The following is a 23,693-nucleotide window of genomic DNA, read 5'->3' as shown; positions in this document are numbered from 1 at the left end:
TGCATGTCTTTTTTTTTTTTTTTTTCATGTTTAAATGTTGTGATTAAGTCATCAATCATGTTTTTTTCCTTTATTCGAGAGTTAAGATCTTGGAGGTTTGTCTTCTTGAGTAAAGAAACACATCAAATGGGTAAAGTTGTAGCTCATGTAATTAAATCTCCCGAATTAAAGGAATAGCCTTATAAATATAGATGTCATTCTGCACCACCATTTCTGTTACCTTTTTTTTTTTTAAAGCCAAGATAGCAACTTGAAGGACAAGTAAAGGGAAATTCACTGTGAAGTTCCGATGTGTTAAACACCCCACTAATATAATTGATGACCTTGGATAACCCCTCCATACTATTCCTGCTGCACAACACTGCTAGTGCCCTAGTGATCCACTTCATGGCCCTTGATATCGTACATACATACACACAGTAGAGTAAAGATCAGGATTTGCAGACTTTGCTCAACTGTGCACTTACTGTAGGACAGTGAGGATGATCTTTGGAGCATCCCAATGATGCAGGTGCAGCAGTAACCTTACCCGGAGGTCTAAAGATCATGGAGCCAGATTTAAACAGATGAACTGGGATTCTATTTTGAGGATTATTTTGCTACAGCCACTGGTTCTGCATAGTTGGAGAAAGTTTGCATTAAACAATACAAAAACTATAAATTCTACATTAGATTACATGACAACACAGGACCCAGTGCAGTCTGCATTTAAAACTATACCCCCAAATAAACACTTAAAGAAACAGTTCAGTGTGAAAATAAAAACTGTGTAAATAGGCTATGCAAAATAAAAAATATAGTTAGCCAAAAATGTAATGTATAAAGGTTGGAGTGACTGGATGTGTAACATAATAGCCAGAACGCTACTTCCTGCTTTTCAGCTCTATAACTCTGAACTAGTCAGCGACTTGAAGGGGGGCCACATGGTACATATCTGTTCAGCGAGTTTGCAATTGATCCTTAGCATTCAGCTCAGATTCAAAAGCAACTGATATGACCCATGTGCCCCCCCCCTCTCAAGTCTCTGATTGGTTACTGCCTGGTAACCAGCCAATGTAAACCAAGAGAGCTGAAAAGCAGGAAGTAGTTTTCTTGCTTTTATGTTACGCACCCAGTCACTCCAGCCTTTATACATTACAGTTTTGGCTAACTATATTAGAAACATTTTTCTAGTTTTTATTTTTATACTGAACAATTCCTTTAAGCAACAGATAGTTTATATCATATTAAGTGGCATATTAAAGATTCTTACCAAACTGGTCTATATATTTAACTAAATCTTGCCATCTCATGCCTTGAGCCACCATTTCGTGATGGTCTGTGTGCTGCCTCAGAGATCACTTGACCAGAAATACTACAATTCTAACTGTAACAGGAAGAAGTGTTGAAGCAAAAGACCCAACTCTGTCTGTTAATTGGCTCATGTGACCTAACAAGTATGGTTTGTTGGTATGTTTGTGTGCACAGTGAATCGTATGATCCCAGGGGGTGGCCCTTATTTTATTAAAATGGCAATTTTCTATTTATGATTACCCAATGGCACATACTACTAAAAAAGTAAATTATTATGAAAATGGTTTATTTACGTGAAGCAGGATTTTACATATGAGCTGTTTTATGTAGTATCTTTTTATAGAGACGTACATTGTTTGGGGGGGTATAGTTTTCCTTTAATCAGTCTTGCTGTATAAGCTTCTGGCAGATATTATTTGACTTGTGCTGTTTTGATCATTTATGATGATCCCTAAGCAGCCCAGACCACACTGAGCATGTGCATAGTCTTGATCTTGCAAAGATGTATAACAAAGTTACAAGATGGTGGCCAACTTTGAAAGCATAAATCATTTGTGTGATTAGGCTTGTAGTGCAGTAAGTTTATGTTTAGTATACAAAATACAGCATTTCTAGCCTTTATCTTTTTTAGACTTTAGTTGCCCTTTAAGAAGATTTACTTGTACATTTCAAAGGCTCCACTTTTCTTATTGGTTTTCCTGGTCCTTGTCTGCCTTCGATATAGTGACTTTCCTTAATATCTAGCATTGTCAAGAGAAGCTGAAGAAAGCTGGAACAACTTTGAAATGTCTTCTAAGTTAGTCATTTGAAATGCTGTGTGCTAACAAAACAGCCATGGAATTGCAATGAATTTAGTTGAAGATGACCTTCCCCTTTCTTCTTTGTTATTGGTCATGCTAATGTTGGTAATCTACTAGCTGGTATGGTTTTTCTTTTAAATAATGCAACATGAAAATATGTTTGAGGTGACACACATGAGGAATATGTAAGCCTCAAGGAAATTTTTCCCCTCTGTATTGATCCAAGCTCTTGTCCCATTGATTCTCTATTCAGTTGCGGAACAAGGTCTTTAGAGACTGTAGGAATGACTGTCAATTGTCAATCTTAGAATTAAGGGCACCTAAGGGCTATGGCACACAGTGGACTTAGATTGCTGTAACTATGCTGTAACCACCCGTATCCAAAATGAAATAAAGGCAATTGGGGTGCTTGCCTTTATTATTTACAGAATCAGTCAAATGAGCCATCAGTCTATACAGATTGCTTTCTACTTAATAATGGAACGTGCAGAGGGTAGGGTTGCCACCTGGCCAGGGCCTTATACTACAAGTATGGGATCTGTTATCCAGAAACCTCTGAGTTACAGAAAGACTGTTTCCCATAGCCTCCATTTTATCCAATTAATTCAAATAAAAGTATTTCCTTTTACTCTGTAATATTACAACAGTACCTTGTACTTGATCCAAATGAAGACATAAGTATTCCTTATTGGAAGCAGAACAGCCTATTGGGTTGATTTAATACAGCCCTCCACCTGACTTGCAACCCCTTACAAATGGCACAGAGTCTGAGGCCATTCGAGGAAACAGACCAATGCCACCCCCAGGTAGGGTTGCCACCTTTTAAAAAAAAAAAAAAAAATACCGGCCAGTGGTGGGGGCGGATAATAAAGGGGCGGACCGTGATGCAAAAGGGGCGGAGTCGGCGGTCAGCGATGTAAAAAGGGCGGAGCCACAGGGTAGCGCCGCAAAAGGGCCGGGGCCACATCGCAGAAGCCGAAGGAAATGTAAGTTTTTACTGGATTGCCGGTAAATTTGCAATACCGGCCACGGCAGGTGTTTTACCGGCTAGGCCGATAAAATACCGGCCGGGTGGCAACCCTACCCCCAGCTCAGGCCTGGCAAACTATCAACAGTGCAATAAACTAGTGCTTAAATTGGACTTGTGAGCCTGTTATATGTATGTGTACATGCAGGCCTGTACTGGCAACCTGTGGGTTCTGGCAACTGCCAGAGGGGCTGCTATAAAGTGCCATAGAAAGTCACTATTTAGTGGGCTGGTGGGGGCTGTTTGGTCCTCTGTGTGGGCTGATTGGGCCTCTGTGTACCTAAAATAGCAGGGCCTATTTTAATTCTCAGTCCTGTGTACATGAACTACATATTCATTTTTCCAGATTTTTTCCCTAGTATCCTCAGTCAAATGGGACCCTGAAAGGCTAACCCCATTAAAACAGATGTCCTTACGAGTACTTGCTAATAAAAGCTCTGCTTGTGGGACGGGGCATGTGGTGTAATCGTACCCCTACATACCTCCCAACATTTTGGAAGTAAAAAGAGGGCAAAATTTTTTTTCCGCACGTAGCGCAGCAAATTTTTTTTGACCACACCCTTTCTGTGGCCACACCCCCTAATTACCATGTTCGGTTTACAAAATCTGGCAGGTTATTTAAGTTTGAAAATATTTCTCCTTATCTAAACTGTTTTTGTGTCTCAAAATTGTTACAAAGTATCTTATTTGCACCTGTTAGCTGTTCTGGGCTCTCTGCTATAAGCCAATTCAGTGAGAAACTTTGTTTCTTTTTCTGGCTGTTCAGTGCAGAGAAAAGAGGGACTTTCCAGTACAAATGAGGGACTGCGGGTTGAGCTGTCAAAAGAGGGACTGTCCCTCCGAAAAAGGGACAGTTGGGAGGTATGCCCCTAATTTGGTGCATTGTGGACAAAATCTCACTTTCCTTGTCCCCCGACCCCACCCAAGCCCCTGCGCAAATATACTAGCCCTCCGACTGAGGTGGGGCTGCGGGATGCAGGCCCAGACTGGCAATCTGTGGGTTATGGCAAATTCCAGAGCGGCTGCTGTATGGTTGCATAGAAAGTTACAATATAGTACCATATAGTGGGCTGGTAGGGAGCTGTTTGGGCATATGTGTACTTGGAATGGCAGGGCCTATTTTGACTCCCAGTCCAGGCCTGGCGGAATGTGACTAGTCCGTGTGAGTCCTGGAAAGTGAGACCCACGTGATGGGGATGGCGACCTGATACCCGTAGTGTGTGCCCTCCAGCCTGATGGAATAGAGCCAGCCCGCACTGAATCATGGGGTTGATGGGACTGGTAGGGGCTCTGTAAACAGAGAGTGCTGTAATATGGGGGATCAAAGAAGATGGGGTCACTACCAGAGGAACCCTCATTGGAGTCAGCAGCAGAAACCCTGTGTGCAGGATGCCTATGAGAGGGAGTGACCAGCAGCGCTGCTTGTGGAAGGACCAGGGGTTAATGTGCAAACTGAGGAAGCAGCTTATCTGTACTTCAGTATTGTCACGTTTCTACCGGGAGCTGTAGCAGGGGAGGAGACTGAGGAGACAGGGGCCGCCTCCTTCCTGACATCATCAGCTGCTGCCCCCTCCCTGACATCATCAGCTGCTGCCCAAGTTCTACTCCGTGCAGCTGCAGCTACAGACACTGCTCTTTTTTTTTAAGCTTGTGGGAGACTCGTGAAGGGTGGGACAGAGACTGTTTAGATGCACTCCAGGAGCCCCTGACTTTGAACGAGGAGGAGGGTAAGCAACATCCCCTTTTATAACAGCCCTCTTAGTGCCCTCAACTTATCCTCCCCCCCCCCATATAGCTAGGCCTACCGACCCCAGCACCTCCAAACAGTCCCTGGGACCACTTTGGTGCCATACAAACTTTTAGCTGTCATTTTGATTTTACCAGCCAGGCCTCATTATTGAAAGCCAACCCCACCTACAATGCTATCAATGCTGAAAAATAAATAGAAAATACAACTTTAATAGATTATTGATTTTTTAATTTTCTGCAATGGGTAAATGCATGTAATCACCAACACACTTCCTCCCCTAGGGCTGACTAGAGTTTTTAGGTGGTGTTGGATAACTGCAACTGTCTTTAGTGCTTCTCTGGGGCAAAAAGCAAATCAAGACCTTGGATGTCTGTGATATCCCTACTACTGTGTTTGTCTAAATAAAGTTATTTGAAACAGATTGTTTTATTCCGTTCTATTCTGTTCCAGCTAAATTAACCACAAAGAACATAACCAGAAAGTGAGGAAGGCAAGGCATCTGAATATTTTGCCCTGTGCCTTCCATCCTAGTTGATACTTTGCTGCTCAAAATGGCGCCACTGGACCTGGATAAATATGTGGAAATTGCCCGGCAATGTAAATATCTTCCTGAAAATGACCTGAAGGTGAGTTGTGATTCGGCCAAGCCCTACCGATTGTTTTTTTGCTCCTCATGTTCATGATTTCACATTTGCAGAGACGGGATGTCCATAATACAGTATTTTCCCTATGTTGATGTCCCAGATTGCTACAGCAGTCGCTTAATGGGGCTCTTCTCCCCACAAACAGGTTTTGCATAATGTAAGACCATGTATTTCTTAGCCCTTTGCCGCTGTACCTTATTTTTAGTTGTTTCAAAGTTCCTTGTGAATGTTATTGTAATTTTTGCCTTACTTTGTGCTGGTTCTGACTCTTTGGCGAACGTAGCAGAAGCCAGTTCTACTTCAGGTCTGTTAATAAGTTCTCCTACATTGTTTCAGGAGTCGGAAATTATTAAGAGCCAGACAGATGCCTTTTTTATTAGCAAATAACAATTGATCAAATGAATGAATCTGTTTTGTTTAATGTGCAAAGTTAGTTTGTGGAAGCTGCATTATTTGCTTATATGTGTGCTAGTGTACGTGTACTTTATAAGGATTACAAACAGTGGCATAATAACACGCCAGTGGGCTCTCCTGCAATAAAAATCTTGAGGGACCTGGTGCACACAGCCACCCCAGACCTGGCCTTTGCTCCGCTCCCGCCTGCCCTCATTTTGTTGCTCCCTGCCAACTCACAATTAGGAGAGCAGCAGGGAGATTTAGCTGTGACTTTAGAGAAAGCAGATTCTGCAGTACAGGCCCCCCGCAACTGCGAGGTTGACTTCCTCTATATTTACGCCATTGATTACAACGACATGATTTCAAGGCAAAATTAACTCTGTGTAGGAAAGTACGCACACTTTAAATGGATGGGTGGTCCACTGTAGTGGGGGACTTTGTGAATTCAGTGGATTCTGACTGGCTCCCCCATTAAGAATGCCAGATCTTGGTTTTAAAAAGTATGTGTCATCCTTAGTATTTTAAATGGCAATTATTTTGAAGGGAAAAATGTGCAAAAAAGACATATCTTATCTTCAAAAATAATATATAAATATCATTTATCTGATCCCAGCAGTGATTGCAGACATCTAAACCATAGGGTTCATGTAGTCAGTTTAAGATCCTGAGCTTTGAAGATGTTACTTTAAAATGCTAGATTTTTTATTTTATTTCTCCTCCGAGAACTCGGCAAAAAAACAATGAATAGGGCTAAAAGGAGTAGTTCACTTTTAAATTAATGTTTAGTGTGAATTAGAGAGTGATATTCTTTACAATTGGTTTTTTTTTTAGTTATTTAGCTTTTTATTCAGCAGCTCTCCAGTCTACAATTTCAAAATCTGGTTGCTAGGGTGTAAATTACCCAAGCAACAATGTATTGATTTGAATAAGAGACCGGGCTATGACCTGGAGAGGGCCTGAATAGGAAGATGAGTAATTAAACGTAGCAATAACAATACATTTGTAGGTCATCATGCCAAAAAGACACTACATTTTTGTAATCCCCGGAGAATATTTTATAAGGGCCACCTATGGGAAGTCTTTCTTGCTGGAGAATAATTTTTGTCATGGGTTTGTGTTGCAGTAAAGTTACCCATAATAGTAAATAGCTGAAAAGTCCATTTTCAATTTATTTTTCCGCTGCAGGAAATAGGAGACCGCCTAAGACTGCTTTTCATGCTTTCATTTGGTTTGTCTGAAGTAGGAATTGTTTAAGCGATTGGTTGGTGGATATGTGGGTTGTGTTTTTTTTCACCCCACACCAGCTATAATATGGGGTCTCTTTTCCAGAAATCTTTTATCCATAAAGCTTTGAATTACAGGAAGGCCACCTCCTCTATTTAAGCAAAAACTACAGGGCTTTTATCTGCTTTATTGGTAATGACATCACAAAAGAATTGCCCACACCTGCCCATGAAATAGCCTTTGAGTCCATGCTTTATAGCCCCTGAAATTAAGTGATTGTGTTAAAAAAAAAAAAAAAGGCTTTAGCTCCTAACATTTTTATGCAATCTTTTTGTTCAACCCACTGAATTAAAGCTGAAAGTATGCAGTTCCACTGCATCTTAGTTATTTCATTTAAAATTCATTGTGGTAGTGTACAGAGGATATCATATTGTGTAGTTTTCTGATAGATGTAGCTATTAAAAGTTTTGTTGACCAGAGCAAAAAATGTTAATATCTTTTATTTTTAAAGCGGCTATGTGATTATGTTTGTGATCTGCTACTGGAGGAATCAAATGTGCAGCCGGTATCTACGCCAGTAACTGTTTGTGGAGATATACATGGACAGGTAAGTCACTTTCCATAAAGTTGCCACCAGATTGCAATTGTGGATGACAGCAATATATAGTGTCAAGGTACATGGAAAGGAATTGTTCACCTCTTACCCTTGACTAGTGTTTCTCTTCAGTGTAAAATTTACCAACCCTGGGTATTTTTCAGCATGATGGGCCACTGTTTTTTCATCCTTTCCCAGGCATGCCCTGCACCTCTTTAGACTCTGAAAATGAGCAGTATAAAACTTTTCCAAACAGTTCTGTACCTAGCATGTGGCCTCTCTCTCTCTCTTTCTTTCTCTCTCTCTCTCCCTCTCCCCTTCTCCCTCTCCCAGCAAGTGATTATATGAACTTACAACTGATGCTTGTTTTCTAGTTTTACGATCTATGTGAGCTCTTCAGAACTGGTGGGCAAGTTCCTGACACAAACTACATCTTCATGGTGAGTGTGGGCTGAAGGGAGTTGTACGTTTTTTTGGGATCCTTAAAGCATTTTGTAGTTCTCAACTGAAAGGCTGATTACTATGAATCGTGTGGTTTTTTTTTTTGTATAAACACCCTATTTAAATTTGTGCATCACATTTTTAATAATTTTTGCCTTGTCTATAATCATTTTCTTAGCAAAGTGGGAACACTAGTAAAGCACTGTAATACTCTGTAATAAAGTGCCTGTTCAGTGAAGATGAACTTTTTTTTTCTTTTGTAGGGTGACTTTGTTGATAGAGGGTATTATAGTCTTGAGACATTCACCTTCCTTCTTGCCCTAAAAGCCAAGTGGCCTGACCGTATTACCTTGCTGCGAGGGAACCATGAAAGCAGGCAGATCACACAGGTGTATGGATTCTATGGTGAGCACTGCTGTCCATATCCATAAAAGATAATTCAAGATATGTAAAAAAAAAAACAAGCTTTCAAAGGCAGACTTTTTATATGGATTAAATGTCTGTATGTTCGCACACTCAAAACAAAATGCAATTTAGAGAGAGAGTGGTTTGAAAAAATAATTTTTACTTTTATGCAGAAAAAGGCATTTTACATAGACAGCGCCATACAACACATGGCACAATTTGTACAATATTAAAAAAATCGCATAGAATATAACCCACTCATTAGTTATACATAGCAAGCAAGAAACAAGCAAGGAGCGGATACACCTACCAGAAAAATGAGAATGGCCCCAACGTTTCGGCACCAAGGCCTTTGTCAAGGGGACTTTTTATAAGGGGCTGTTTTTGAAACCAAAACCTTGTCTAGACCGTTGCTCCTTGTGACCGATAAATCATTCTTCAATGTAATGTAAAGCTTATTCTGAGAGGCAGCAATGTGAGCAATTATTTATCAGAAAACAATTAGCACTTCTTTTTAAGTCTAATCTCCACATTGGTGTGTACCCATACGATAGTATTACTGCATAAGCTACTATTTCTCCTTATTTTGCTGGGAATTTGCTTATGCCAAATGTATTTTTTACATTACTTCCTGTTTTAACACAGGGCATAACACAGAGAGATCCTCCTACAAGGAGACACTTGCATTTCTTTGGCGGTCATTGGTAGCGCTGCTGTGAATAAAGCACTCAGCCCTACTGGTTCTATGGCTGGTCTAATGTGTAAAAATTGTTACTGAGGTGGCTGATTGAAGGCAGGAGTGGAATGGGTCTCGACTGCTTTGTATGACAGTAGTCGTGAACTTCTAGTTATACACTTGGCTAACTCCTCTAGGTAACTATTAGGTTATTAGCTCTATTTAACAAATTGCATATTTATTGAAAAAATCCCTTTTCTTACTAAACTTATTTATTTTATGTGAATAAATGACACAGAGCACAAGCATGTTCAGAAGTGCTGGAGCCTTTTTTATTGCACAATTTCTCTCTTCCCATTGCCCGTTTTCTGTGACTTCTTAGAGGGGTCTAACTCAGTTTTCTGGGATTGGTGGACTTAAGGTCCATGTAATCATTTAATGTGTAATGAAATGTGTTAATGTTAAGTCACATACTTTAAGTCATTTTGTTTTTCCTTCACTTCCTCATAGATGAGTGCCAGACAAAATATGGAAATGCAAATGCTTGGAGATACTGCACAAAGGTTTTTGATATGCTGACTGTAGCAGCTGTAAGTAGCAATAATATTTTTCATTTTCTCTGTTTGTGTGATGCAGGCTCAATTAATGGGGCTCTGCCCTTTATTGCATGGTGCAGCTCCACCCTTATTAATATTGTGTACTGTCAAGTAAATTTGATCTGGCCAAGGCTTGAGTAATGCAAAAATGCAGGGCACCACTGTTCTAGTTTTTAGCCCTGTGTATTGCAGTCAGAAAATTCAAGCTGTAAAATATTTGCTGAAAATATTATATTGGTCTGGGTACATAACATGTCATGACAATTAGTAGTTTAGATGCTAAGAGGGCAGTTCGCAGCAGTTCCCAGGTCTTAAATACCATACATTTTATACTTTTTGAAGTTGGTCTAGAATGCTTTGCACTTTACACTTTACTCTTTACTTTTTTTTTTTTTTTTTTGCAGTTGATAGATGAACAGATACTCTGTGTACACGGTGGTCTTTCCCCAGACATAAAAACTCTGGACCAGATAAGGACGATTGAACGGAATCAAGAGATTCCACACAAAGGAGCTTTTTGTGATCTTGTTTGGTCAGACCCAGAAGATGTCGATACTTGGGCCATCAGCCCTCGAGGCGCAGGGTGGTTGTTTGGAGCCAAGGTGACCAATGAGGTAACAAGAATTACTTTCTGACTCTAGTGCTTGCAACTTGGATGCATGAGCTGGTTGTGGTACATTGCACTTGCAAAATATTTAGGTATACATCCTCATGGAAAGAGGTAGGTAGGTAGTCGGCCACCGAAGCAGTAGCAAAATACCAAATTAAGGTATTGACCTGTGAATTACCTATTTTGTAGAAGTTTCCAGTCTGTGGCTCTTAAAAGTAGTTTCAAATCAACACGGTTTTTGTCTCGGCAGTCACACACATCTGCTTTCACCTTTGTTTATATCAAGTTGCATGAAATCAGAAGTACATATAATTTCTTCATTATTAGCTTAATTAATACTATTGCTTGTTTTCCTCTTTCAGTTTGTGCATATCAACAATCTGAAGCTAATTTGCAGAGCGCACCAGTTAGTACATGAGGGCTACAAATTCATGTTTGATGAGAAGCTTGTGACTGTGTGGTCGGCTCCCAACTACTGCTACCGTTGTGGCAACATCGCCTCTATTATGGTTTTTAAGGATGTGAACACACGAGAGCCAAAGCTCTTTCGAGCTGTTCCTGATTCTGAGCGGGTTATCCCTCCCAGAACCACCACGCCGTACTTTCTCTGAAGTACATTCACTTTTTGTGTACTGTGCTGGATTTTTTTTTTTCATTTTATTTTATGTTAAGCACTTTGCTGCTGAAATGCTGAATCTTGCCTTTTTTTCTTTTGAATTCTAGAATATATATTCTGTTTATATCTCTGTTTCTTTGCTTAGGGGTTCTTTTTCTTTGTACTGACAAAGAAGATTAACAACAAAGATGAAAAAAATGATTCACACCACATCAGCCAGAGTTGTAGGAGGGGTTAAATATTTTTGCAGTAAAATTAGGAATCCTTTAAGATGGCCATACACAAGTAGATCTGCTTGTTTGGCGAGGTTGCCAAATGAGTTGATCTTTCCCTGAATACGTAGAGCAGGGCCAAATTGGGCTTGTCTGATTGTTGGTCCATAGGCCAAAGATCAGATCTTCATGCAGAACTAGGCACATAAGATGTTGACCCAATGTGTAGGGAACAAGTTGTCCTCTTTTATCAACCTGTGCATGGCAAGCTTTGGTTTATAGCATGGCAATAAAGTGTTTACTGTTGAACATAGATGGAATATAGAGGAAAATATCACATGGATTTTAAATCCCCCTAAATTGGATATTTTAAAGAATCCTGAAAGGTTTAACCTGGTTCCTAATGGTATTGTAAATGGCGAACCGTGTGACTAGAGACTTCGTATCTTGGAATACTAACTCTACCACAAAGTACAAACAACATTGTGTTTATATGTGTGGTGGCTGTGCTCTCTTGTTAGTGGGGCACCATAATAGTGCTCTGCTGCCCATCACAGACGTGCTGGAATTTCTGCCTCCACAAGGTTAGTTTAGACTTTAAAGTGAAGCTTTTATTAACATTAAGGCGAGTAGACCCTTCCCAAACACCTTTGTGGAGAGTGGGAAAGTTGCACAGCTGAATCTTTCACTTGCCTCTTTCCTATGCTGTTCGGGGGGTGGGGGCGTTTGGCTCTGCAATGCCCCCCCATAATTTCCTGCTCTCTATCCAATATTTTTATTTGTAAGGAGAAGAAGATTTCAGCAGCAAAGCTATCAAGGACTGATTTGTAAATGCCTTGTGTTGTGCGTGTTAAAAAAAACATTTTTATCCACCATTTGTTTTAAAGCAGATCTGTAAATGAGAAAATAAAGCTTTTTTCAAAGGCTGCATTTTTTGGGGGTATTTTCATTTTTATTTTTATTACTAGAGGAAAAAAATGCAGCTTTTGAAAATGTATATTGATATAATTGTACCAATCTATGTGAGTTTTTTCCCTCCAAATATTCCTGTACTTTAATAAAGTATATTGAGTCACATAGAAGTTAAATATAATAGAAATAAAGAAAGTTAGTCTTTAATAATGCTCTTTTTTTCTTATTTAAAGCACAATAAATGGATAAAGTTGTTGCTCATGTAATTAATGGCCCAAAATATCTGTTTTATATTTTTTTTAAAAATCTCCCAAATTAAAGGAATAGTCTTCTAAATATAGATCAGTCATGCTGCACCACAATTTCTGTTACCTTTTTTTAAGCCAATATAGCAACTTAAAGGACAAGTAAAGGTAAATTCACTGTTTAGTGCCAATGTGTTAAACACCCCACTTTGAAAATAGTTGATGACTTTCGATGGCCCCTCCATTCTATTCCAGATGCACAACACTGCCAGTGCCCTAGTGATCCACTTCTTTGCCCTGGACTTCACACATAACGCATACAGTAGTGTAAAGATCAGGACTTAAAAGTTGCAGGTTTAGCTCAGCTGTGCACAAAGGATGATCTTGGAGCATCCCAATGGAGATGCAGCAGTAACCTTACCCCAAGGTCAAAGGTAACCATTATAACCCAGTACACTTATTTGCACTTGTTTATAAATTTGCCTTCAGAAGATATTGTTTACCTATTGCTATAATGGTATGAAATATGTGGAGCGCTTACGTGCAGTAGTGGCTCACTCGGGCACTTTCCATCAGCAGGGTTGATGTCCTTCAGAGCATGCCACTGGCTAAAATATTGCCCTCTGTTACACTACATGCCAGTGAAGAATGTGCCCCCTGTTCCACTGCTTCAGATGCTATGAAAGAACTTTGAATAATGATTCCATGTATTTTAATGGTGCAGGTAAGCTAGGTTTCGGTCCAAATTACTGAAAATGGGGGGGGGGGGTTATTGCTGGAGTCTAGGGGCAAGGAGCTTAAATCAGGGGGACTTGCAAGTAATAATGTCTTGTATTATTGCTCTGATATTTAGATACATTTTTTTTGTAACCCTATTTATGCTGCTGGGCTCTGTATAGTGCTGCATGTGTAGGAACCTATTGTGTATGCCCAGCTCAGAAAAATGAAACATGTTTCTCATCTGCCTACTGCCCAGTGGATAAGAAAAAAAGTGAGCCTGGACTTGAGACCTTAGGTGACAACCTTGGATCTCAACTTCATCAATTGTCCCTCAGTAGGAAGACCTTCTGTTTTTCAGACTCTATTGACATTACTAAGAAAGTTGATCAGTTAAACAGCCAATGATGATGTGTGTGAAACTGAATAGGGAGGGGTGTCGGGCTGACTGGACAAGCTGGATCTAGCTGGTAGTCCAAATGAGTTGTGACTCAAGGACATTGGTTTTTTGAAATAACAAACAAACCTATTAAATCTGTGATCCTGAAATAAGATTAAGAATGTTCTCTCTTTTTTTTTTTTTTTTTTTTGCATAATGTAACACTAAGCAACTTCCCCATGTACGCATTTTTTGATTGGTTAAGTCACTTGTAATTGTATTTGCAGTTGAAAACTGTATTGGTTAATCCTTTTTGTTGTTCTGTATCTCTGTTAATAGTTCTGTTCTCTATCTGCTACATTGTTTCAGGAGTAAAAACCAGTAGTGCAGGGAATATATGCATTACACTTACAAATACCTTTAAAACCACTAACCTGTTTTTATGCATGCATATTTAGAATTGCAAGCTGACTTGTACATTTCCACATCCACTTTTCTAATATCGGTTTTCCTGGTCTGCCTGTGATATAGTGACTTTCCTTAATAACTAGCATCGTCAATAGAAGCTGAGACTTAGAAATCTTGTCATCTGAAATCCTGTGTGCTAAGAAAACAGCCATTGAATTGCAATGTGTTTAGTTGAAGGCGCCCTTCCCCTTTCTTTTTAAGACTAGTCAGCCTGTGTTAGTATGCTAATGTTGGTAAGTTATTAGCATGTATGCCTTTTTTGTTTTAGAAATATAATGCAATATGGAAAATATGTTTGATATGGCACACATGAGGAATTTGTAAGTCTCAGGGAAAAAAATCCCCTCTATATTGATCCAAGCTCACATCATTTTTATTCTTTGTTCAGTTGTAGAATGACTGACAATTGTCAATCTTATCATTAAATGGGCACCTAAGGGCTATGGCACACAGTGCATTCAGATTGCTGTAACCACCCGTATCCAAAAAGATGGAAAGGTAATTGAGGTGCGTGCCTTAATTGTTCACAGGATCAGTCACATGAACCATCAATCTCTACAGATCTCTTACTACTTATGAATGGAAGGTGAGATCTGTTCTGGCATCTGTTATCCAGAAACCCGTTATCCAGAAAACTCAGTTACTCCATTTTATCCAAACAATCCAAATCTTGATTTCCTTTTACTGAAATAATAAAACAGTAGCTTGTACTTGATCCAATCTAAGATATTATTCATCCTTATTGGAAGCAAAACCAGGCTATTGGGCTTATGTAATGTTTACATGATTGTAAACAGACTTAAGATCCAAATTATGAAAAGATTCGTTATCTGTAAATCCGCAGGTCCTGAGTATTCTGGATAACCGGTCCAATACGTGTATATAGACATTCTAGGGGACCAGCTTTAGGGAGACGACCAATTGGTGCCTATACTGGACATACAGCCCTACACCTGACTGCCAGTCCTAGCTGGCAACTCCAGACGTGCCACAGGGTCTGAGACAACAGACCCAATGCCACCCCCTGGTTATGCCAGGCAATCGCTCAATAGTACAACAAACTAGTGCTTAAATTGTGCTTGTGTAACTGTTTATATTTATGTGTACCTGAACTTTTGGGGCCTATTTTTTTATGTCCGTCCAGACAGGGGCGATCCTGGCCCCTCCGCTGCCTGAGGCAGCAGCAGTTGCTGCTGCCCCCTCTCCCCTGGAAATTTGCTCTTAAAGTACCAGGAGCAGCATTTTTTCTGCCCCTGGTACCTAGTGGGGCGCTGCTGCCTGAGGAGACAGCCTCAACTTGCCTCATTGGCGAAGCACCCCTGCGTCCAGACACAATGGATAAAGCTAATTATAGACCTGAGAAAACCAGATCTCCCTTGACAAGCACTTGCTTGGTTAAGCATAGTAAGTAAGCCTTTAATCATTCTTCATGATATTATTCTTTATTCTTCTGCAATAATTTGCTGGTACCTTTGCCAATGATTGAAAATTGACAGTTATTAGGTCACATATGCAAGTAAACACTTTTCAGCTTTAATGTACACAAAATATTGTATTTACATTTTCTTTCTTTAACCTGGATTGCTAGTAACCTTATCACCACACCTCTATGATGTACTGGCTCTGTACCTGAGGTGTTACCCTCTATTTTCCCGCCTAGGCATCTGTCACTAATACATTATTCTATATCTTTGCCTGCATTACCCCACCTCTGCCACACGGGGACATTTCTCTCATTTATTTATTTATTTTGTATAGTCAGTCAACCGAACGCCGATGCGGAGGGCTGTCAGTGTTGAGCTGACCGGCGGCCATCTAGGCCAGTCAAAGCCCAAAGTCCTCCCTGAACTGACAAGTACTGGCCAATGAGCAGGTTAGGGGGTGGGGCAGACGGGGGGTTGCTGGTTTGGTTGCAGCGTGCAGCACAACACAGCGAGCTGCAGGGCAGAGTGGGTCCGGGGTTGCAAGGAAGAGGCCGGGAGGCGGCAAGCTGTGCAGTTTGGATGCTAAGAGTACAGGTAGGTAAGTGTCGGCTCTAATGCACGGGGTCGCAGGGATGACTCTAATCACCGGCTGTGCTGTCTGCCAGCGGGAGGAGGGGGTCTGTCTGTAAAATGAGCTGCACTCCGCTACATTCTATTGGGTGCAATTGGGGAATAATTGGTTCTGCTGGGGTCATTGACTCTGTAATCTTTGTTGCACGGGAACGGTCTACTTACCTTGCCTTGTGTGTGTGTATATATGTGTACATTTACACTCCCATGCCATTGTATGCTGCTGTGTGTATTGCTCTCTAACACACACAGCAGCATGTGTGTGTGTATATATATATATATATATATATATATATGGGTTTATATATATATATATATATATATATATATATATATATATATATATATATAAACCCAAATCTGGGAGGTCTATGTTATGTCCCTCCATGTGTGGCAGATAAAGAATACACCTACAGTGCGGATAGCTGTAGTTCAGCAACACCTGGGGGTGCTTAAGGTTCTTTTAGATCGGGGGGCCAAAACGTCCATATAGATCTGTGATGTGCCGGCTCCCGCCACCATGGGGGTAACTTGCATTTCAGAAGCCACTGGGTGCAGGGTTTATACAGTAAGCGGTTGGACACAGAACAAACCCATTCTAAGGATGGTTGAATAAAGGACCCAATCCAACTTCAGTCACAGGCGCCTTTAGAAAAGCAATAGAGTGCATTGCTCACCCAACACCTGTAAGTGTACAGCGATACAGCACAAACCCCTGGGGACCCCTGTTGTTCTGTATGTACTAGTGCATCCCATGGGTCTCAATTGTGCGGCACTGCATGGAATAATTGGACCTACTCAGTTGTATGGCACTGTACCACGGAGATAGGGATGGAGGTGAATGCTGAATGTAGATTATAATATTATTCTGCATTCAGTATTTCCATCCCCAGTGGTTAAACTCATATGCTTGACTGAGACTAATAACTCCATGTAGTGTCCTCAGTGGATGAGTCACATTGGAATGTGCCCCCTAATAAAGCCTTATTTATTTATTGCAGGCAGATGTGGCACAGTAGATTCTTTCTATTGCTACCAATGTCCCTTATCAAAGCCAGATTGAGCTATCCTATGATTCTTTTAGAAAAGGGGTAACTAAAACCCTGCAATACAGATAGAATTACAGAACGTCTCCAGTAGACTTCATTTCATCCAAATAATCCAAAATTTTAAAAAGGATTCCCTTTTTCTCTGTAATAATAAAACAGTAGCTTGTACTTGATCCAAACTAAGATATAATTAATCCTTATTGGAAGCAAAACCAGCCTATTGGGTTTAATGTTTACATGATTTACTAGTAGATATTAGGTCCAAATTACAGAAAGATCTGTTATGTGGAAAGCCGCAGGTCCTGAGCATTCTGGATAACAGGTCCCATACCTGTAGTGCAAAATATCGTCATTAAAATTCCCATCTCCTGCCAGTCAAAAGAATCACCCCAATCCCCTTGCCCCTTCTTGGATGTACAGCATACGACCCCTTGCTGGTGGAGTAAGCTCATGCATTTGCAGAGGGGCACCTGGCAGTTTGGTTGGGTTGTCACAGGCAAATGGCACCATCCACTAAAAAGAACAGAGAGTAAAGAATGTGTGAATATGGAAAGTCTGCTGCACATAGAGAATTGTACTGTAACCTAGAAAAAAGGTTATATTTTGATACGATTTTAATATTTGGACAATGGAACCTCTCTGTCCTTCATTTTCGCTATATTTTTGCATAGATTATTTTTGTAAAGATAAAAAAGGAATACAAGTTAAATGAATGAATTATTGTATAGTACACGCACACAAGAAACACCGTTACTTTACTGAAGTTTGCAAGCATTATGTCCGCAACTGGACTTCATCTGTACCAGACAGGGTTCAGACTGGAGCATTGGGCGTCCACCGGGCCTGCGACACCAAGGGCCCTCCTGGCAGTTCCCAGGAGGTCCCCTCCCAACTTCCAAACTTCTGTGCCCCCCCGCGCCCATGCATGAGCTGGAGGCCCTCCACGTGCATGCACCATGCACATTTTTGGGGTTTAATGGTAGTGTGGCTTCTGGGGAACGGACAGGGTTTAGGCATATAATGCGGGGTTGGATTTTTCTTTAGGGGGCTGGGGCTCACCGGCCCAGTCCGACCCTGGTACCAGATATAAAGGTTACATTTTTGGGGTTTTATGGGGGTGTGGTTTCTGGGGAGCGGACAGGGTTTAGGCATATAATGCGGGGGTGGATCAGAGCTGCATTTTGGCCCATTCTACTTGTTGGCAGGGCCCACCACCCAAGGGCCCCATGAGTGTTTTTGTTGTAGTATCAGTTCAGTAGACTCTCTGGGGTATATTTATCAAAGAGTGAAGTTAAAAATTGTCTGCTAGAGTGAAATTCCGCCACTCTACATTCATTGATGAACTTTCACTTTCACTCATTGACAAATACTCTTTTAAAAATCCCATAGAAATGAATGGAGAGTGGCGGAATTTCACTCTAGAGGACTGTGGTGATCTCTAACTTCCCTCTTCGATAAATATACCCCTCTGTGTACAGGTACCATGACCCAAGGGTTATACGATGTGTGTGCCTTTTCTACACTATGAATCATGCTTGCCCCGCCCCCAATCCGATTAAAACGTACCTTTTTTTCGCCGCCTTCTGCCTATCACGTGCTGTGGCTCCACCCACTTTGACATCACGGCCCGTCCCTTTTGTTCCCGCCCCCACGACTGGCCAGTGAAAATTTTATAAAAAGGTGGCAACCCTACCTCCTACTGATCCACCATTGTAATATCTTTGTTATTTTTAAAAAACTATTTTGCTGACACCGTCGCACAGTTCTTTGTTTCAGTGGTAGATGTAGTCAGGATTTGCAGTGAATTGTGAAAGACAGATCCTGCTTTCAAAAGCGATTACATTAAAGGGGTGGTTCACCTTTATGTCAACTTTTAGTATGTTGTAGAATGACCAGTTCTAATCAACTTTTCAGTTGATCTTCATTATTTTTAGAGTTTTTTTAATTTGCCTTTTTATTCTGACTCTCTCCAGATTTCAATTGGGGTCACTGACCCCATCTAAAAAATGCTGTGTAAATCTGCAAATTCTTTGTTCTTGCAATTTTTTATCACTCCACTTAATATTCAGGCCTTCTCCTATTCGTATTCCAATCTCATATTCAAATCAATGCATGATTGCTAGGGTAATTTGAACCCTTGCTACCCGATAAAATAACTTAAAAACCACAAATAATAAAAAACAATGAATATCACTCCCTACATCATATTAAAAGTTAATTTAAAGGTGAACAACCCCTTTGACTATGAGTCTCTTTGCTTTCTGCGAATAAGAATAAAAATTTGTGGCTTTTTACTATGAAATTCAAATTTTTAGTGGAAAAAAATGGAATTTTTCTAGATATTTATCATACCCTGAGGCTGCAAAAAGTCCAAATCCAAAAATACTCAATTTCCAACCTGTCGAGGTCCTGTAGAAATCAATGGCAGAGATCATATTTGCTATTTGAAGATATTGTCTGCACTGGGTTTTGTATGATAATCCGAACATTTTGTTCGCCGATTTCATGAAAAATTCTTTTCGTGCGAATTTGTAAAAGCCGTGATTGTTGTTGATCCGATTTTTTTGTGTTTTTTTTATGATAAATAAGGGTATAACATGGATTTTATTTTGGCCAAATTTTTTTTATTTTTTATTAATCAGAAATCGGATTTTAGTAAATAACCCCTATACAGTATGTCATATTTGGCAGTGGATTTATATGTATTTTATTCATCACTAGTGGTTTTATTTCTTTTTGAGGCAGCAGAGATAGGGGGAGGCCAGAATGTTTTATTGATCTCTGGAGGGCTGGTGTGTTATTTAGGGCTGTAGGGAAAGCCAGCTCTATTACATGTTCCATAAATGGCCATAATAGCTGATATATAGTGATTGGCAAAGTATGAAGGACACTGCAGATAAAGGCATTGTGATATAGAGGTCTCACATGGTATGGCCAATTGTTTATATCAGATGTCAGATTGATTTCCCTCAGTAACCAGAGAACAATGCTGGAAGTTGTAGTCCATAACTGATGCAAGGCCTCATAAGTGCTGAAATTGGTACATCAATATACCTGGAGTTTTTGCAATATATACAGTGGGATTTTACATTTTTATTACTGCCTGGGAGTATAACTAGGAGACTCTTGCTGCTCTCATGACAGGACTAATGCAAAGCAATGGGAAATATATGGGATTATACTAATTTATAACTCTGCAGTGGGAAATAGCCTTAAAGGGGAACTGTCGCGAAAATTAAAATGTAATTTAAGATTCATCATACTGAAATAAGAAACTTTCTAAATACAGTTAATTTAAATTCTGTATTGTTTATTATGAAATAATCAAGTTCATCTTCACTATCCAACTCTCAGCATCTGTTTCTCTTCATTCTCTCTTCATGCAGGAGTTGGGTGTCAGATAGACCCCTTTTGCCTAGAACAGTGCTGTCCACATTCTGTGGTACCGAGGGCCAAAATTTTACTGGCCTATGTGGTGGAGGGCCGATAATGGAAGTCCGTGTTGGCCACTCCCCCTTTTAAACCACACCCACTGTAAACCACACCCATATTACCACAAGAACTTTTAAGATCGTATCCACATTAACGGTGGTAGCACACCAAAAAACCAAATGGTTGGTGCTCACTGCAGGGAACTCATATGTGAAAAATTGAAGTCATGTTAAAAACATATCCTTAAATCCATATGCTTCATCCTCCCCTGTGGATAATACAACAACCCCCCAACACATGATTAAACACCCTTAACAACAATTTCCAAATGCTAACAAACCCCTAACAGGCTTACATTCCACTGGTAGGGTAGGGCAAGCAGAGAATGGCACACACATGGAGGCAGGGCCAAGGTATTTTTGCACCCTAGGCAAAGGCTTCAATTAGTGTCCCCCACCCAGTCCTGCATTACCATTTCCCACCTTACCAGTCATATAGCCCCCTGTACCTGTGCCAGCACCTATTATATTGCCTCCATTTGTTCCTATACCTATGGCAGTCAATCCCTCAGATTGCCCCCAAGACCCAATCTGTACCTGTGCCAGCATAAGCCAAAACATCCATCATATTTTTTTTTTTAAAGGTTTTTATTTAACATTTTCACAACACAACAGCACAAACACAAAGTTGCAATGCTATGACCATACAAATAAAATGACATATTTAGCGGGCAATAGTAAATTATACACAGCAGGAGTACACAGTAAGGCACATTCCAATAGTCAATGGGAGGAAACTTAACTCAGAGGGGAATAAATGGCATTGGGAGAGTAGCTACATGAGGCAATTACCTTTGTAGTCTTAGAGGGTAACCTCTGGATTGAAATCCAGCCAGGGGTCCCAAACCTTTTCAAACTTCTGGGGGCACCGTCTGGCCAGATAGGTTAATTTAATAGCTGGCAGGATACTGTTTACTAATCTGACCCATTGTTGGACCTGTGGGGGAAGGGGACTCATCCACTTCATTGCCACATGTTTTTTGGCATAGAAGTACAGTGATTTTAGTAGGGTGCGGGTCTTAATCAGTGGGGCCGTGTCCTCTAGTACTCCCAGCAAGCATACCTCCGGGGCAAGAATGCCAGGTAATAGGACTTGCTCATTAATGTATTGCACTACTTCTGCCCAGTATTTATATACCACCGGACATGCCCACAGCAAGTGGAAGAAACCTGAATCTGGAGAATTGCATTTCGGACACGAAGCGGTAGGGTTCCTGCCCATTACTTTTAGCCTTAGCGGTGTGATATACGTCCTGTGAATGATTCTGTACTGTACCATCTTATCTTTGGTGGAGATTAGATAGTCATATAACCCCTCAGTTGCCTCTGCCCACATCTCATCGCTCAAGTGGGGCATGTCGACAGCCCATTTACTTCTCACTTTGTCAAAGGGTTTCCCCAGGCTAGGTATCAGGGACTTATATATTACAGAAATTAGTTTGCTCGGGTCAGGATTCCACAGTCTATTTTCGTAGGATGAGGTCGCTGTGTTTGGTGTTAGAGAACCAAATTGTGAACTAAACACATGGCGATCCATCATATTTTTACCCCCAATCTGTACCTATGCCAGCGGCAACCAAAAGAATCCATCATATTGCCCCAATTTGCATCTGTTCTAGCAGTAGCCAAAAATCCATCATATTGCCCTCAAACATCTGTGTACCTGTGCCAGCAGCCACCATATTGCCCCATGTACCTGAGCCAGCATCAGCCAAAAAATACATACTATTGCCTCCATATATGTACTTGTGCCAGCAGCAGACAAATATCCATCATATCATCTGTTTACCTGTGCAAGTAGCAACCAAGATATTGCCCACAAATATGTACCTGTGCCAGCAGCTGTCAATAGGGAGCTGGGGAGTGATTCTGTCTGGAACTTGGGGTTTATAAAGTTGAAAAACCATTAAAGGCCAAGCAAATCAGGGTTTAAAAAAGAAAGAAAGGAGATTCCCCTTAAAAGTGTGCCCCGTCCATGATTGCGCCCTAGGTGGGCGCCTACTCTGCCTGCCCCTAGTTCCGGCCCTGCAGGGAGGGAAGACAGAAACGAGCAGGAGACAAGTAAAGATATTAGTCTAATATGTACTACATACAGTGACACAGTAGTGGTGCCCCATTAGCATTTTGAATAAAGTGTGAACAGGTGAACAATGTGGGCAGTTTCAGTCTGGGTCTCAGGTGTGAACAGTACAGGCCTTTAGGATATAAACAATAGAGGTGTCACAAGTGTGAACAATACAGGGGGATCTGCATTGTTTAAACCTCAAATTCAGACTCTAATCTCCTGTATCGAAGGTGTGATACAGGGGATTAGAGTCTGAATTTGAGGTTTAAACAATGCAGGGTGCAGTTTCTCTCTACAGTCATACTTTTTAAATCTTACACATGGTAAGCAGACACAGCATCTGGGGGGCCAAAGAAGGTTGGACAGCCCTGGCCTAGAAGATCTATTAGAGCTCACTCTATTAAAATCACCAGACAGCATGTCTCTCTACATGCAGGATTTGTGCAAAATACAGTTATTTTATTATATTTTGTTTGTACGTCATTTGAGTGAGCTCTAATACATCTGCTAGGAAAGGAAGCCTGGGACTTTTACTGCACTATGGTTGCTAGGTCTTAATTACCCTAGTAACCTTAGTAACTAGCAGTTTGGATGTTAGAATGGATATGAATAGTGGTAGACCAGTTGGAACATTGCTAGGTCCATCTATAAAAGAAGCATTTATTTAAAGGTGAAATTCCCCTTTTTCATTTGTGTGTTTTTTAGTAAGACAGCACCTTGTACTTGATGGTAATTGAGTTTGCTTAAATGCAGATTGATGGAAAAATAATATTTATTTTTTTTGTATTGTGTACATATTGAGCAATATATATATATATATATATATATATATATATATATATATATATATATATATATATATATATATATATTGTAATACAATATCACACTTGGCGCGCTCGCTTCGAGGATCTGCCTGTAGTTTCTCAGACCTGCCATGCATCTGGTGCCTGCGGGGTGATTATGGAAAGGAGCAAGCCTTTGCCTTGTCATGTGGGCCATTCAGCAGTAAGGAAATCCTATGTAAT

At 40.5% G+C, this 23,693-nt stretch overlaps 2 protein-coding genes across 3 annotated transcripts in view; both read left to right on the top strand.

Moving 5' to 3' along the window:
* Positions 1–4,723: 4,723 nt before the first annotated feature.
* ppp6c.S (protein phosphatase 6, catalytic subunit S homeolog) lies at positions 4,724–12,404 on the top strand. The gene is given in 8 exon segments (NM_001095920.1): positions 4,724–4,847; positions 5,321–5,496; positions 7,646–7,741; positions 8,104–8,169; positions 8,434–8,575; positions 9,762–9,841; positions 10,252–10,461; positions 10,820–12,404. Coding segments are annotated over 7 exon segments (918 nt in total). The 5' UTR covers positions 4,724–4,847; positions 5,321–5,421; the 3' UTR covers positions 11,069–12,404.
* A 3,452-nt stretch (positions 12,405–15,856) lies between these two features.
* Positions 15,857–23,693, top strand: part of scai.S (suppressor of cancer cell invasion S homeolog) — a 129,835-nt gene continuing 121,998 nt past the window's right edge. Inside the window, exon 1 of one of the 2 annotated variants that reach the window (XM_018232849.2) lies at positions 15,857–16,028. In XM_018232849.2, the coding sequence (XP_018088338.1) occupies positions 15,872–16,028 (157 nt within the window). In that variant the 5' untranslated portion in view covers positions 15,857–15,871. The remainder of the gene's footprint in view (positions 16,029–23,693) is intronic. The other variant, XM_018232850.2, reaches the window with a different exon arrangement.

Source organism: Xenopus laevis, chromosome 8S (genome assembly GCF_017654675.1).
Source record: "Xenopus laevis strain J_2021 chromosome 8S, Xenopus_laevis_v10.1, whole genome shotgun sequence".
In the NCBI taxonomy this organism is placed as follows: Eukaryota; Metazoa; Chordata; class Amphibia; order Anura; family Pipidae; genus Xenopus; species Xenopus laevis.
Note: the sequence above shows the minus strand (reverse complement) of the source record. Positions and strands in the feature narration are given on the sequence as shown.